General features: G+C 44.2%; 1 protein-coding gene and 1 pseudogene across 1 annotated transcript; one reads left to right on the forward strand and one right to left on the reverse strand.

Annotated features, from left to right (window-relative positions):
• The first annotated feature begins 260 nt into the window (after window positions 1-260).
• LOC149355920 (uncharacterized) lies at window positions 261-7,994 on the forward strand (annotated as a pseudogene).
• A 1,105-nt stretch (window positions 7,995-9,099) lies between these two features.
• On the reverse strand, window positions 9,100-17,802 carry LOC149355921 (uncharacterized). The gene is made up of 3 exons (XM_089576219.1): window positions 17,791-17,802; window positions 16,434-17,108; window positions 9,100-9,264 (listed from the first exon to the last, which is right to left on the reverse strand). The coding sequence occupies exons 1-3, from the start codon at window positions 17,800-17,802 to the stop codon at window positions 9,100-9,102; spliced, it is 852 nt and encodes a 283-aa protein (XP_089432345.1).
• Between the last annotated feature and the right edge of the window lie 105 nt (window positions 17,803-17,907).

The raw sequence follows: 17,907 nt of genomic DNA on the forward strand, positions 1-17,907 counted from the left end.
GCAGAAAGAGCAGACTGCCTACGTGCCCTTCCAGTGACAGCACAGGGAAGAAAGTCGCGTGCGGGCATTTTCCTGCAGCTTTTTCCGAGCATTTCGATGCGTGCGATTTGCTTGAGTGCAGGAGCATTCTTGTTTATGCCTGCAAGGCAGTTCCGTTGCAATTTCACAAGCTCATATAAACTAAGCGGAGCAGCGCATCTGTAAGCGGTTCTCGGCAGCAAGCGCGTGATAGCGAACAACGGCGCAGTTAAAAAATTGCGATGGGCGAATATATCGACGGCTTGAATCAAGACGAAAGAGCAAGATATGTGCAGAAACTGGTCGTGCACGGATCGCAACTGCCGGACCCGTACAGCATACCGGAGGGCGAATAGACTAAAGGCGACGACGCGAAGCGGCTTTGCCCACACTTCCAGATGACAAATCTTGTGGTGTGCCTCCTGTACTCTCCGAGCCAGTTCACCCCCGAGAACGTCGAAAATTATAAGGCACTTGAGGCATACAATTACTTTGAATCAGACAAGTATGATTACTATATTTTTGTCACTATCGTCTGCGCAGTGAACTTTATGGATATGAGCTCGCTTTGTTCTGCTTCCTGAAACAGATACTTATGGAACGAGTGGAAGTCTCGCTCCGCCTGTAATGTATTCAGGTCCGTAAAAATGCACTTTTCATTACTCACTTGATGCTTGGAAAGCTGCATTAACATGTAGCCGTTCGCCTGAGCGTCAAACAGAAGTGCACTCTGCTGCTTTGAATGCTTACGGTCACTCAGCTTGTTCTTTTCGAATTATGATTTAAAGGCATTTGTTTTGCTTGATCGGAGTGCCTTTTGGGACAGTATTTGCTTTGTATGTGGACGAACTGGTGGCATGGCAAATATTACCTCGGTGCATTACACTCATTCATGCGCTGTTCATGCACATTCATGCACTGCTATTGGCTCCTTTGTTGGGTTCTCATAACCATTGCTTAAGTCCTGAGGACACAGCTGCGATGCCTGTAAAGTCATTGTTAACGTTCGATGTGCTTGAGGTACTGCATCTGCATGTGCACCTTGATTCCACATGTGCTTTGAACTGTGCATGGCAACAACACGAATGAACTGTTTTCAAATATTCTTTGGGCCTAGATACGAAATAATCAATTATCATACCAACGTTGTTACTATGCCTCTTCATTCACTGTGCACTTTGAGCCCTTTTTAACCATATATTTCCAGTCTTTTTTTCAGCAGTAGATCAGCAGCTTGTTTGTATTACGGAGTCTCATGCACTTTGTAGGTTTTTTTGGTGTTGATTGCAATAGCCGGCTGGACCAGCAGCTGCTTAGCAGATTTTGGATTCTTTACGTTACCATACAGCTTGCAGAAATGTGCACACCACCTTCTAGGGAAACTCTCAGCCCAAGAAGACATAACAACAGGCCTGCAGTTTGTTCTTCGGGGAGCACTTGACCTCAGCGGTCTGCTGTTAGGCAGCAGTTGCAGTTAACACTGCAGTTATCGATTACCACTTAAGCTAGATGTAATGCCTAGTGTCATGCAGTAAATCCAAAGAAAAAGCAGTTCTCATTCCTCTGGTTTACCACACCTGGATTTTATCAGACCCATGGATGACATTGTGGGAATGACTGAATATTTCAGGGTTTGTCCGGAAATGCCGCTACTGGGCGCCAGGCGCGAGGAAAGTGTGCCTGGTGCGAGCGGAAGTGATGCCATCGCAGGCAACAGCAGGAAAAGGCCACGATGCCTGGGTTTGTGTGGACAATCTGTCGGGACACGTCTTGGCAGCTCATTGTCAGTGCAAAGCCGGGTAAGTTGGAAAGAAATATATTAAAGTTATGGCTTATATGCCCATTGTAAGTGAAGCAAAGCACCCATTAATGTTCTCATGACTGTTTTCAGGCTAAGTGAAGTGTGTAGCCACGTGGCTGCTGTTTTGTTTGCCCTTGAGGCAACAGCTCGTACGGAGGCAGAGAGATCATGTACATCTCGGCCATGTGCCTGGAGCTTTGCAACATCAAAAAAGGTTACCTTCAGTAATTCTTTAAAAAACCATTATTAGCAGGGACGTAAGCATGAAAATAACAGTCACAAAATTCTGTTTGCTTGGCATACAGGACACAATGGTGCCCATAGATCAAGTTGACCTTGGCAGGCCAGAAAAAAGGTCCAAGAAGCTGAAAACACAACCTTGCCACACATCTGAAATATACAAGAGTAGTGAAAGGGAGATATTTGAGGCTCTCAAACGTGTGAAACCTAAAGCAGTTGTTCTGCGGAGCATTCCCAAGCTTGACCCCGACGAAACAGATTCAGCCTCCGAAGATGAAGAGATGTACACATTTCTTAGGTACAGTTTTCTAAATACAAGTAGATTCAGGAAACTAGACACCATGAAATGAGCTGTCTAAAGTGTGGGAGACAGTTGGCTGGGATATACGTTCATTATTTTGTGTGAATCTAGCATTGCTTTGCCTACCTAATGATCTGTCGCTTACTGCTGTGCATGGAACCATTCCTACTAATGTTAATTATACTAGAATTGCAGCTCTAATGTATTATTTTCCAAAGTTCGACACCAGTGATGCTGGGTGTTGGCTGTGACACGAGCAGCATTCAGTGTAATTTATTGGTTCTACACTTCTCTTTCTAGAAATGCCCGTAAAAGACGCAGCACAAGAGAGACATTCCTAGACGACATGTTCCTTCCACGAAGTGAAGTTGAAAGAATTGAAAAAAGCACTCGGCTTTCTTCGGAATCGCAAATCTGGTATGGAGCACGCTATGGAAGAATCACTGGGACTAACATGAGCAGGGTATGTTGGTCTCATTTATACTATTAAGAGTTGAAGAGGACTATCCTAATTGCTTGTAAAATTTCTGATTAGTGAATTTTAAAGCTGACAGTTGTCATTTCACAAGACGTTAAAAAACAAAGGCAATGAATGAGTAACTCACGCAAACTGTCCGAGAATCTTCTTGAAAGTTTGACAGCAGGCATTTGGTCAAACGGCTCATTCGAGGAGTCAGAGACATCAATAATACCGCTGTTCCACACTTTTTGAGACAAATGAAGTTTGGCATCGAACTGTTGCGAAAGCTCCTTGGCTCCCATCATAATTAGTGACTTGTGTGCAGAAAAACAGTTGAAGATGGATGGTTGCACAAGGTTATGTGAAGCATGCCAAATAATTCACAGAATGCTGCAAATGCACACTGTGTGATGTTTTAACATCATGTAAGAAACAGTATTTTGAGCTGACCTACCTATTCCAGTGTATTCAATACTAGATGCGAAGGAGACACTGTGTAGAAATTGAAGTTGGCTTTTATCCACAGATTACTGCATTGTAACGACAAAGTTGCTGCTTTGACTGTAAATGCGAGCTTTTTAATACAAGTGTCACCATCACCAGCCTATTTTGAAGGTAACCTGCAGCACTTAGTTTTCCGGGTGCCGATTCGAGAGGCTAGGCTTCACCACTGTTCACTTCAGAACTGGTTTGGTTTGGTTTGTGGGGGTTTAACATCCCAGAATGACTCAGGCTATGAGAGACGCCGTAGTGAAGAGCTCCGGATAATTTAGACCGCCTGGGGTTCTTTAACGTGCACTGACATCGCACAGTACACGGGCCTCTAGAATTTCGCCTGTATCGAAATTCGACCGCAGAACTGTGACCACAGAGTCCTTTTCAGTGCAGATGTCACGAGTTTGAATCGAGTGCCGGGAAAATTTGAGTGCAATTCGTCAGCAAGAAATGTGCCGTTTGCTGCCAGACACGCATCGTAGTAGCTAAAAAGAGCCAAGGATTCAAATTTACCAAGAACCAAGACATAATGCAGTTGTCTTCAGTGCCTTCAGTGACTGTGTTTGTGCTCATGTTTGGTACTCCTTTTTCCCATGGCTTTTCTGCTATTTTCAACTTCGGGACAAGAACAAGTGTGCAATTATGGAAGTCCTCGCACTCCTCAAAAGAGATGCACAATGTGTGAGTGAACCACCTGCTGCTCTGGATGGCAAGGAAATTGCATATGATATGCAATTTGGTTCTAATGCTGTACTTTGCTCATGCCGTTTCTCTCATGTGAGCTTACAGCTGTTCCCAGTGAATGAACACTTTCTGGTAGCACTGAGCTTTAATATCATTTATTGATAATGACAGTCTTCACAGACTACTGCAGGAGTAGAAAAACTTGATAACCGCACTTTCACAGAGTGGAATGCAGCAAACAAAACAACCCAATACAAAATACTGCACTGCAACAACTCCACTGGACGAAAAAACCAGGCGGAGTTGAACCAACAAGGGGAAAAATAAGTTCAGGCACGTCTTTACTAATGTTCAGGTGCACAATGATATATAAATGATTCAAGGCTTTCAATAAAGGCGTTGAGGGAATAGCTTCTCATGATGGAGTCAAGCAGCAAGTTCCACTCTTTAATAACTCGTGGAAAAAAGCTCCATCAGAACTATCAAATTCCTCTTCAGCCTCCATCTCATTTTTTCCCCGAACTTTCTTAAGACGTGATCATCAAGTAGTTTGTTTTTATGTTAGCACTTTATGTTAGCAGTGCCTGTTCCCGTGTCATTCTTTTTGCACCAGGTCTCGACAATGAAGCCAGAATCAGTTACCGGGTTCCTCGACAGTGTTCTGCAACGGCGACTACGCCTTAATGTGGAATCTGTCAGATGGGCAAAGATAATGAAAGAACTGCCAAGGAGCCCTACTTTCAGCATATGAAGACGTGTCACACCAATTTTGAACTCCACGAAATTGGCTTTGTCATTGACCCAGATGTATGGTTTCAAGATATTGAGCATGACATAGAGCATGAAGTCAAGCATGAAATCAAGCATGTGCATTTTGTTTTATCAGTATTTAGAAGGTTAGCCAATGTTTTATTGTCTGCAAGGTAAAGTTGCAGATGTGTTTAAAGCATTTCATTGCCCAAAACCAATACTTCATGCGTAAAGTTTGTCGTAGTTTGGGCCAGTTGCGAAACGAAGAAGTTTGCTTGTGTTGGCTGTTTGTTTAGCTACTGCAGCACAAGCTATGTGGAGCTTTAAATGAACAGCATCTGGTGTCCTTATTTTCACATAGTTAACCATGAATTAGTTTGATACATTGATACAAATCAAGAACGAAGCGGTAATGGCCCTGAATGCAGGCCTTTCAGCCTGCGGCATCGAGTATCATGATGACAGTCAATCCACCACACTAGCAGGTGCGAGGCTGATCAAACACGCTATGATATTCAGTCAATGCCACTGGTTTGAGGGCCTCCGTCGAAAGGCATGTGTTGTTTCATTCTGGAGTCGTATCAAATCATAGTATCTTTTGTGTAGTGTGCAAGAAAATAGCCATTGTTGTTTCGAGTTAAATTTTCTGTTCTTCTGTTCAACATTTTTCATTGCCACACACTGTTTGCCTGCAAGCGCCTTTCCTAGGTGCAATGCCTGATGGGCTGTGGAGTTGTTCTTGGCATGGAGTGGGACTCGTCGAAATTAAGTGCCCGTGGTCTTTGAGGGAGCCTAACCACTGTGTGCTCGAAGCTCCATACCTCAACAACCAAGGTCATTTAATTGAGAAGCATCCATATTATACCCAGGTGCAGACTAAGTTGCATGTGTGCAGGGAAGACAATGCTCACTTCATTGTTTGGCTGTCACATGAAATTTCAATAACTGAGGTGAAATATAATCCAGAGTTTTTTATGCCTCTGCTGCAGAAAGCATGTTCAGCTTGGGAAACTAATGTACTACCAGCTCTTCTGGAGTAAGCTGGAGTAATATGACATGTAAGAAAACGCAAGATTTTTAAGTGCAATGGACAACTGTTTTTAATGAAGCAGACGCCTGAGGAAATAATTTGTTATTATAACAGTACAAAAATGAAAATTTCTCTTATACCATTTATTATCATGCCTACTAGCTCATTATACACTGAAAGCATGTTCATCACACAATATGGTATTGGAAATCCGAAACAAGTGCAGCAAGGTTTCACCAACCAGAAGCATCAAGGACCACACATGGCTGCAGCTTGTGCAGTTATTGAAGACATGTAGGCGACAAGCTAGAACCCAGCAATTGTACAACATATCACTTCACCTGCTGAGATACATCACTGCAGTGATGCCTTACTGTTGTAGCTTTATACACCATACTCTAAAATTTAAAGAACCGCAGGTAGCTGAGCGTAGCTTTCTAATACAGCATGAAAAAGCCTCCAAAAGGGAATTAATCTGATGTGCTCATTCATTCTGAGTGGACGGACATAGTTTTGAAAGCTTCGTCAGACATATAGCTGCATAAATGAGCACTGCTGGTACCTCTCAAGGGGAGACGAGTTCCCTTCTGCTGATATTACAGGCATGATGGGGATTCAGGCATTATGAGCCCTGATCATGGTGATGAGTGGGCAAACTGGACAGTAAGGAAGTGCTCACAAATATTATGAGTGAACAGAAAAAGAAAGAAAAATTAAGGGTCACAGCACAGAGGTATGCCGCTAGCCCTCGCCCCACTTCCTATTTATAGTTCGCGAAATGTAGTCAAAATGAAGGCAATCATTTCTTTACTGGCTTTAATGCTCACAATTCTCGTTTTAACCTTGCATTTGGCAATACCCTTGTTGTGCAGAAAGCATTCACAGTAAAGAATGGGATAACATAGTGGTTCTTTTATTTAAGTATGGTGTGTTAAAGCATTTAGTGAAATTTTTTCTGTGGTCAGTGCAAATCTACCTGCATGCACACCCCCCGTCAAAAGTATAGAGTCAAAGGGGTTTGCTTTCAGCGTACCAGGTTAGCATACTCAGCGACCGTAATCTCTCGAATGATAAATGGCTTCAAGCCCTCAATCCTTCCAAGCTTTGGATTGCTAGATGTTCTAGGGAGCCCCACTAAACAGCTTAGAAAAGAACTTCTTGGGCTGTATACTTTTGACGGGAGCTGTACATCAGTCTACAATGCCAATAAACAAAACGCCACCAAGATCTAATGCATTACTTCCTTCAGAACCTCAGCTTTTAGCTGGCATATCTGCAGTAAAAACAGCCTGACTGATGCTCATTCAAACAAAGGTTGGTTGGTTTATGGGGTTTAACGTCCCAAAGCGACTAAGGCTATGAGGGACGCCGCAGTGAAGGGCTCCGGAAATTTCGACCACCTGGGGTTCTTTAACGTGCACTGACATCGCACAGTACACGGGCCTCGAATTTCTCCTCCAAAGAAATTCAACCGCCGCGGCCGGGATCGAACCCGCGTCTTTCGGGACAGCAGCCGAGCACCATAGCCACTGAGCCACCGCGGCGGCATTCAAACAAAGGACTGCAGCAAATGCACACTTTGATGAATACATGCAATATGGCACATCACGCCCAACATGCAGCAAACACAACTTGACAATTGTGGCGCGACAGTGTTGAACGAAAGCTTTCCAGTTTTCTTTTTCCAATGACGATACCCGAATGGAACGGCTTCCACGTGACGTGGTCTGCTTGACAAATCACGAGTCTTTCATGTCTGCTGTCATGAATTCTTTTACAAGCATAGGGTATGTTCATTATTTTACGGCTATTTTTTTAGGAAATGCAGTGCGTTTGTGTCTGCTCCTTCCATGCTCGCTTCTTTCTTTGTTGCATTGCAATGTACAATGACGTATACAAGTACCACTCCTGCCCGGGCCTCCAAAATGAGGCCGAAAGTATTGAATAAATAAATAATAACAATATTTCTACAATGGAAAACATGCCTACAAAAGATTCCACCAGAAAATACAAGGTTAAACACGGAGCTCAAATGCACATTTCTATAAAAGCAATGAGGAGCACAGGACCCAAGCGGCCATACATACACAAGATGAAAATAACAGCAGACAAAGAAAAGTAGAAAAAAAACACATTATAGCACCTGTGCACATGCACTTAGTCTTCTGCAGGACCTAGCAAGCTGTGCAAAGGGTCAGATGTGCTGCTGGCCTGAAGGATGCCAGTTCAGTATTAGCTGCTTAGGCGGCAAAATCACGACGGAGGGGAATTAGTACAAAGGTCCATGTATCCATATATCTAATTGACGCCAAAGGATGCCAAGAGGGCAAGACCAATCACAGTTCTTCGCATTGCAAGACAAGTATTTGGGCTAGTCAGTTTGAATTCTCTGACATAATTCCAGCATAAAAAAGACATGGCACAGTGGCTTTGGCCACCGATTCCAAGGTTGGTGAGTCAATCATCGCTGTGGCCGCACTATACAAAAACACCCGTTTGCTGACCACATTAAAACTCGCATTAAAGAACCCCAGATGGTCTAACTTAATCTGGACCAATGCACTATGTAGTCCCTAATGCTCTTTGGCACTTCAAGAGGCTAAACCCCACAATTCACAGTTCTCGGCACAAAAAATTGCATTCACAAGAGAGGCCATGTTAAACGGATGTAATGGCAGCATCTATCCTAGTGTATTGTGCGCTTTCTTGTGAATTTTTCATACGCTGCATTTATGTCCTCCAAAATGTCCCTCACAGCAAAGTTGTCACTTCATAATGCTACAAACGACGCGCCACCATCACTACTATTGTTCTGCAGGAATTTTTCACATCACTGTAGCATACCACAACAATAATTTGATCAGCATATTAAGGCGAAAGCCTTTAATGCCTCATCGTTGTCGACAGAAGGTTATCAGCAGAGGTGTCACTCTTCTTCTAGTCAGACCAGAAAAAAAAAACTTTGTGCAAGATGGGATTCGAACCACCATCCTTCCGTTCCGCAGCCAAGCATGCTAATGGCTACACTACTTCCTGCGAACGCATATGTAGTTCTCCTTATTTAGCACGCTGGAAAGTGTTTGCAGAAAGGCGTCGAATCAGATGGATGCCTCCCAAACGCCCTCCAGTGTCTCCAGCATTTAAGATTCACAAACAATTGTGCACTTAACATCTTAACCACATATCAGTGACACGTGCAGCAACACCGCGCTAAAGGCTTTCGCCTCACCACACTTTAGGTCAACAGAGTGCCCCCCTGAATTTTTTTTGCCAGTTTAGGGAAGCTAACCCGACGTCAGGAGTTCAAAGAAAATATTCACTTATGCCAATCGTGGCTTCATGTTTGTGATGGCTGCACAAATTATCGTTACGTCAGTTGCATACTTCACAAGTGTGATTGGCATTCTGTCTCTCAGTATATGGAACACCTTCATGCGGCCAATTGCACGTTCCACATGTATCCGCACTTTTGAAATCTGCCGAGCCTCTTCAGTTTCAGTAAAGTTTATGTTCTCTTCCTTCCTCGCACCAGAGGTGCCTCGCCAGAGACGGTTGGTTTAACTCGAAGACTGAAGCTTGATCTTCGCACCAGAGGTGCCCCGTCAGAGACGGTCTTGTGATGAGTTGGGACGCAGGGATAAAAAAAGGGAATACTTGAAGATTTATGTACAGATATTTAGAGCATATACAAGATAAGGCACTAGAGACATTAAGCAGCAAAGAGATACACAACAACAAAAAGGCGGAACTGGCTAACACTAGGGGAGGCCCCTACTCGGCATAGCCGAAGATGCATAGCATCTCACCTTAGCGCAGAACCCTTTTTCTTGCGCCGGAGCCCGGTTTTAAAGACCTCAAGGCCCGGCCCACATTTGGTAGTACCCAATCATTTTACACCCTTCATATGATTGGTTTATCGAGAACATGGCTAGCCCTCCAGCTTCTATAAGGTAAACCACCCTCTTCATATCAAAATAAAAGCAAAAACAAACACAAACGCACGGTCGTGCCAGCACGTGCGGGGTAGAACATTCTCTCCACCACAAAATAAAAATAAAAACAAACACAAATACACATTCGTGCCAGCACGTGCGCGAATCGGTACCGCGGAGCGGGGGGACACCTGTATTTGCCGGCGCATTCGCGAGCGGCCGCGTTCCGAGAAAGGAGACGCTTCGCTTTGAGCGCCCCCAGCCGCGTTCCGATGACCCTGCGTACACTACCGATCCCTTACAGTTCCTTTATTGTGTTGTGTTGTGTTGGGTTTATTGGCACATAAGCAGCTAAGGGTATCATGCGCCAAGAACAAGGTATGGAAAAAATATGCTTGAGCAGAGTTTGAAAACAAAGTGGATAAAAACGTTGGTGTAAAGGGCCTAAAGTTTATTTTTACTAACTAGCTGATAAAAGACAAGAATTTTAAAAATGTCTGATAGAGAAACTTTTAAAGGTTGGGTTACCTCCGCAGACATCCTTGGCTCGGAAAGGATTTCGAGGCTACCAACAACTCAGATAAAGATCTCAGCCTCCTTCTCATGATTAAGAAAGTGGCTGAGGTGTAAACTGTATGCAGTGAAGCACAGGGTGAGTAAATTAGAGTTGATGAATACTGGCTTCTTTTAAAAAGCTAAAAACACAGGGTATACTGACAAGTGCATCTTCGCCTAAAATCAGTGCTGGATGAAAAGGAATGTGCTCTTCGTAAAAGGTAGTAAAATGTTTTTTCCTTAGTGATTCAAGTTCTGTACATGAGAATAATATGTGGTTTACTGTTAGTTCATCTCCGCACTTTTCACAAACAGGTTTGTCTTCTTTTGTAAGTAGGAAGTTGTGTGTGAGATGTGTGTGTCCAATACGGAGACGGCATAAAATAACTTCGATGAATCGTTTTTGGTGTGAGCATGATTTCCATTCGCCTAGGATGGGTTTTACTAAATGTAGCTTATTTTTTCTTTCAATATTCCATTGCGACTGCCATTTATTTCTTAGCTTGCACTGTACCAACTTCATACAATCATTGTAGGGGATGTTCACTTTCTTTATTTCTTTGTTCCGAGCTTTTCCAGCACATTCATCTGCTTTCTCATTGCCAGCGATTCCAATGTGGTTGGGAACCCAGCAAATTTTATGTCTTGTCCCTGTATTGTGGCGCTTGTTATGTTGTGTATGATATCACCAATTAGTGGTGTCACTGCATTGCTATGGTGAAGTGAGGTTAGTATGCTCAGAGAATCAGTGTAAATGATGCTGTTCTGAATGTTCCCATTATTTTTTCTACAGCCACCGAGAGTGCGTAACACTCGGCAGTGAAAATGGATGCACACTCAGGTAGCCGTACTATTTTTTCCCAATTATTCTGAACTACAGCACTTCCGACGTAGTGTGCTGATTTTGATCCATCGATATAAAATGCTTCATATTTTCCGTATTTTTCATTTAGTGCTAAATATTCTTGTAATATCTGCTCATGCGGTGTGTTTTTACCGACATTGTGTTAATGTAAAGTCGCACACAGATGGTAGGCAGTACCAAGGCGGGAGTGGATCAGGTTTGCGGGCAATATTAGGTAATATGTTCATTATGTCTAGTTCTTGGCATTTCTCTTCAAAGCGGAGAAGTGGTCTGATTGCTAGAGGTTTGTTGGTAAATAGTGTTCGAGATGGACACTTTGTAACGAGTGGGTAACAGATGTGTTTAGGCTGGGAACGGATCTTTAAAATGTATGAGCATGTGAGCATTGTTCGTCTGTCTGCAAGTGGTGGTTCATTGGTTTCTACGTAAAGGCTTTTTATTGGTGACGTCCTGTAAGCACCAGTTGAAAGAAGCAAACCCATATTGTGCACAGGGTCCAGTCGCTTCAAGTACGACGGCCTTGCTGATCCATACACTATGCAGCCATAATCTAAAACGGAACGTACTACAGAGCGATAAATCTGTAGAAGGCATACCCGATCAGAACCCCAGTGTTTGCGTAAAAGGACTTTAAGTATGTTCAGTGATAGCGACGCTTTCTTCTTTAGTGCGTTTATGTGAGGCAGGAAAGTAAGCTTTTTATCGAAGGTGATGCCTAGAAATTTGTGTTCCTTTTTTAAAGGCAGTTTGGTTTGGTTTAGGTGTAATGTGGGATCTGTGTGCAAGCCTCGTTTGAGTGAAAAAAGTAAGGCTACTGTTTTCTGTGGTGAGAACTGGAAACCATTCTTGTCTGCCCATGTTGCCAGTTTGTTGATTGTAAGTTGTACTTGTCTTTCACATGTAGATATATTGGAAGATCTGCACGCTATCTGAAGATCGTCGACAAAGACAATATGTTGTGGACCTTGGTATTAATTTGTTAAGAGAATTCATTTTTACAATAAAAAGAGTTGTGCTTAAAATACACCCTTGAGGCACTCCAGTTTCCTGAATAAAATCCCTCGAAAGGGTTGAGCCTAGACGAACATTAAATGAACGGTTAGTCAAAAAGTCTTTAATTGAGTTCAGTATTCTGCCACGGATGCCAAGCTCAGCTAAGTCCTGGAGGATCCCGAACCTCAAGGTAGTATCATATGCTTTTTCTAAATAAAAAAAGACGCTAAGACAGTGTTGCTTGTGTATAAAAGCTTCTCTCATAGTATTTTCAAGGCGGACTAGGTGGTCTGTAGTGCTGCATTCCTTTTTAAATCCACACTGATGGATATCAAGAAGTTCACAAGATTGAAGAACAAAGGTTAGTCTTATATTTAGGCCACTTTCGAAGGATTTGGCAAGGCAACTGGTCAGGCCTATGGATCTATAACTGCTAGGAGAAGTTGGGGGTTTACTAGGCTTAAGAAGCGGTACTATAATAGCTTTCTTCCGGGCTTCTGGTATTTTCCCAGATATGAAAATTGTGTAAAAGAATCTTAAAAGTGCGTCCACGGCTGGCTCGGAAAGATGTGCAAGCATTTCATAATGTATTTCGTCGGGTCCTGGAGCAGTTTTTTTGCCGGCAGATAGTACTTTATTGATTTCTTGGAGGGTAATTAGACTATTGTATTGTTCATTTGCGCCTCCACTTGTTGCGAGCCTCTGTTTTTCAGCTGTGTTTTTGTATTTTAAAAAAGACTGTGTATAGTGAGATGAACTTGAGACTCCAGCGAAATGTTCCTTAATATGTCTGCCTGTTCCTCTATGCTTGTTTGTGTGCCGGGTGTTGTTAGAAAAGGAATTGTGAATGGTGAAAAGGTGCCATTTAATTTTCGAACCTGCTCCCACATTTTTTTAGATGGGATCTGACTGTTGATAGATGAAACATAATTTTGCCATGAAGCTTTCTCGGCACTGCGACGGACGTACCGAGCTTTAGCTTTTGCCTTTTTGAAATTTAAGAGATTTTCATGTGTCGGATACCTGCGGAATTTACCCCACGCTCTATTTTGCCGTTTTTTTGCTTCTTTACAGTCCTTTGTCCACCATATTTTATGGTTTTGTCGCGCTACTCCTGACGACTGAGGAATAGCTGTGAGTGCGGCAGTTATGATACAGTTAGTGAACTTTTCATTTATCTGGTCGACGGTGAGATTATCTAAAAGTATATTTTCTAAATTTTCATTTGCTCTAAAAAGTGACCAGTCGGCGAGGTGAAGCTTCCAGCGCCGTGGCCTTGTGGGGATTATTTCCGGTGTGGATGTTAAAGTGATTAGTACAGGGAGGTGATCGCTGCCACATGGGTTGTCAATGACGTCCCAGTTAAAATCGTTAAAAACAGAAGGTGAACTAAAAGACAAATCTAGACACGTCATTTTCCCTGAGGCAGGGGAGCAGTGTGTGGCTTTTTCTGTATTCAAAAGGCATACACTATTTGTGAGGATAAAATCTTCGATTATTTGACCCCTAGAGTCACAGCGCTCACTTCCCCAAAAAGGGGAGTGAGCGTTAAAATCCCCGACTACTAGATATGGTTCTGGCAGTTCATTGATGAGTTCCTGTAGGTCACGGGCTGTTAATGTTATATGTGGAGGAAGATATACAGAACAGATAGTTATAGTTTTGTAGCTGACAATGCTGACCGCAACTGCCTCCAGTTTTGTTGTGAGTCTGATCTCTTGAGCAGGGACGCCGCTTTGTACGACAATCGCGACGCCTCCCGAGAGTCTATTTGCCTGCTCACGATCTCGTATAAAAGGTTTATAATGCTTCAGGATGTTCATATGTTGTGGACCTAGATTGGTTTCCTGGAGACATAAGGCTACGGGTGACATTGACCCTAAAATGTTTTTTATGTCATCGTAATTTCTCAACAATCCTCTACAGTTCCACTGAACTAGAAAAGCCATGTTTATGTTTGGGGTAGGGACAATAAAGTGTTTACTTATTTTCTGGGCCCGTTATGAGGGCCCTATCCTTCTTTCGCTCAAGAGAGCTGTTCCGCCGCTGTAAAGCAGGCGGGCTGGGGGTTAGATCCATCACCTCATCGGAGGTGCTGGAAGACCGCGGTGAAACCGCGGGCGCGTGGGTTTCAGGCCTCCCCCGACGGGGGGAAGTCCTGAGGGATGCTGGCCCATGGACCGGCATTCCCTGCTTTGGGGTTGGCAGAGCAGCCTTCGCTGTCTCTGCCTGGGGCGTGGATGGCCCTGCCACAGGCGCGGTGGAAGTGGCCGCGGCAGGTGCCGGAGTGCTGCGTGGTGCTACGCCCCTGCGCACCACATCAGCGAAGTTTGGTTTCGCTGTGAAAGAGAAAGTGTTCGTGACTGCGAATCGCTTTCTTGCTTCTCTAAATGATATATTTTCCTTTGTTTTTATGGTGATTATTTCTTTCTCCTTCTTCCAGGACGGATATGCCCTGGAGTACGCAGCATGTTCTCCTTCACAGTTAGCGCAGCGTAGAGCTGCGTCACATTCCTCAGAATGGTGGTCTTTTGATGCACATTTCGCGTAAGTTTTGCGGCCGCGGCAACTCTGTGAGCCGTGGCCAAACCTCTGACAGTTAAAGCATCTTCGGGGGTTAGGGATATAGTGTCTAACACTTACTTTGGGGTATCCGACGTCGATGGTTTCTGGCAATGTGCATGTGTTGAAAGTCAGGACCAGGTGTTTGGTATCTAGTAAGGCTGAGATCTGGGCGAGTTGGTATGCATTCATACTGGTGAACAGCGCAAAAAAGGCGGGACAACAACAAGACAAGCGCTGACTATCAACTGGGTTTATTGAAGGACGGAAGGGTATATATACAAAAACATAACACAAAGAAGTAAGAGATAGTGTGAAAAGGGCCGTGAAAATCAAAACTTATGTCACATGTGAAGTGATGTAAGCCAATTCCTTGTTGCTAAGTGCCACGGAAGGACTACTGATGCATTCGACACCTTGCCTGTGGATGTGATGCGCTTCCATTATTTCGCGCGTGAGTTTATCTTTATGGCGGAACAGAACTTCGGTTTTCTTGTACTCCGTGGCACTTAGCAACAAAGAATTGGCTTACATCACTTCACATGTGACATAAGTTTTGATTTTCACGGCCCTTTTCACACTATCTCTTACTTCTTTGTGTTATGTTTTTGTATATATACCCTTCCGTCCTTCAATAAACCCAGTTGATAGTCAGCGCTTGTCTTGTTGTTGTCCCGCCTTTTTTGCGCTGTTCACCAGTATGAATGTTTGGTATCTATATCTTTGTTGTCCTTGCGGATTTTCATTCGGTACACATCAATGACGTTTTGATCGGAAAGGCCTTCCAGCATTTCTTTCTCTGTGAGATGTAGAAAATCATTTTCTGAGATGACGCCACGGACAGTGTTGAGGGATCGGTGTGCTGTGATGGAGACAGGTGTCTCCCCCATACACACTATGTTTGCGAGTTTGGAAGTTTGAACATTATCTCGGAGTTCCAGCAATAGATCGCCGCTGGCCATTTTTTATACCTTGTAGTCGGGGCCCACAGCCTCTGTTAAGCATTTCGATACGATGAAGGGGGATAGAATTCTGGCCTGTTTATCTTGCACTTCACTGTGGACGACATGGAATTTGGCGAATGTTGGTTTCTTTTTGGAAAAAAAGTACTCTGCTTCGTTCCGCACTCTTTTAAGAGAGCGATCAGGTTTGGAAAGGGGGGGAGCCATAAAAAAGTGATGTTTTTCGGTCATGGTGCCAGCCACCCACCATGGAGTCCAACAAGGGGACGCGACAGGAACTTGAAAGAAAGTCCTGCCCACGCCAGCTGTACACCTTAACTATAACCTAATATGACTCAACTCAGGGTAGTTGGTCACACACGGTTAATCCTCGCCGCCAGGAAAAAGAGGAAAAAACGAAGAAGAGAGGAGGATACAGGAAAGTTGTAAGAAAGGAAATAGGAAAGGGAAAGATAGAGGGGAGGACAGGAAAAGGCGACTGCCGATTTCCTCCGGTCGGGTCAGGCCGGAGGTGCCGTCTACAGGAAGCTGGGGCCAAAGTGGTGTGTAGCCTACGCCGAGGGGCCTTAAGGGTCCAAACGCTCGGCATCGGCTCAACCACCAGGATCCCCTTTTCCCCGGACACGGCGATGCCACGCACGGCTAAGCGCGGATGCTCGGGTCCGTGGTGACGCATTGTTCACCATCATCCCCCTGCGGGGATGTCCCTGCGGATGCTCGGGTTAACCCCGTGGTGTCGCCACTCACCAACGTCTGCATGCTGCAGACGCCTCCCTGCGGGGAACAGTTTCTTTAGCTGACAGCTGCCTTTTCCCTCTTGTGAATGGCGGTACAACCAACTGAGCCCCCTGCCTTGCTACATCCTCCCTGGCTAAAAAGCCTCGGTCAGCCAAGACTACGTCACCTGCCTCCAAGCGCTCGATAAAGCCGCATTTGATGACAATGATTTCGTCCGAGGATCGTCCAGCCCAGCACTTCGAAAGAAAGCTGATTGAGCCACATAGTGTAATTGCCACTAGAAATTTGAAGGTGTTTGCTCCTTTGTAGTGGAAATATGTTTGGGATCGTGAAGAGAAGCCCAGAGGTCTCTGGATTCTACACTCTGTACAATCAATTATTGTAATGCAATCTGGATATTTTCTCTGCATCACCATGGGCATATTTATTTTTGCATCTTCCTTTGATGACCACACAATAAAGCGCTTTAGCTCTGCTGACAATAATGGGATGTTCTTGGCCATCACTCTGCCCACTGTTGTTTCTGACAGGCAAAACCTAAATACAAGGTCAGCATTGAGCAGTGCCAGCCGCAGCTTCATCAGGATGATGAGCACCACATCGGCAAGCTTACACCTGCTGGGTACATACATGCCAACTGTTTGCACAAGTGAAACAATAAACAGAAATGTTGCAATATTAGGCAAACCTGTGTACAGCCGAACACACTGCTCTGTTAATGCCTGGGCCGAGAACGGAGCTGCTTGGTCACAAGTTCCATTGTCTTGTCCACCCTTTACCGCAGCTTTTAGAACTTTGTTGTCTCTCTGCAGCCTGTAATTTTCTTTTTATAGCATATTGATTTTCACCTCCAACATGGCATACTGTTCCTCTGATAAAAGAAAGGTTTGTTCAGTTTACTCAAGAGACTTCAACGAAAGAACTCGAACGGTCATTTACTCACTGCAGATATAACATGGCACAGCAACAACTGGCACGGCACGTGATGGCAGGTCACCTACAACAAATAGTAATAAGCAATGAGAAAGCCTTGTGAAAATTGGATTTTTTAATGCATGTCATAGCATGCTGCTAACACTTCCCTGAGCACAAAAAACTAATATATGATGGCTACAAGGAAACCAAGCCTACTCCTCACAACTGCTATTCACTGCAGTCATACTAGCGTCAACATATGAAAAAGGCTGCTGAAAGAGCTGTGCTGTGTAGCTGCTTCCTTCACATGCACCATTCGTCAGCTGTTGCTTGTGTGAAACTCGCCTTCAAGCAACAGCTGTGTGCAGCATCGCACAAAAACCTGACACAGTTGCAACTCGAACAGCAATTTCCATAGTAACTGTGGCTGCAGGTTCGTGTACAGTGTGGACCTAGTTTTACTTGTCTAAGTTTAACTTCACACCCTACCTGGACTATCATCGTGCGTGGAGCAGGCCACACTCGTGTCAATGTCACCGGACTCCAAAGAAACTTCGGCAGACGAATCTGGAGAAGTTTCATCACGTTCTGAAGAACCTGGAGTGA

The sequence above is a fragment of the Amblyomma mixtum genome, chromosome 3 (assembly GCF_055824585.1).
Source record: "Amblyomma mixtum isolate Tamu chromosome 3, ASM5582458v1, whole genome shotgun sequence".
In the NCBI taxonomy this organism is placed as follows: domain Eukaryota; kingdom Metazoa; phylum Arthropoda; class Arachnida; order Ixodida; family Ixodidae; genus Amblyomma; species Amblyomma mixtum.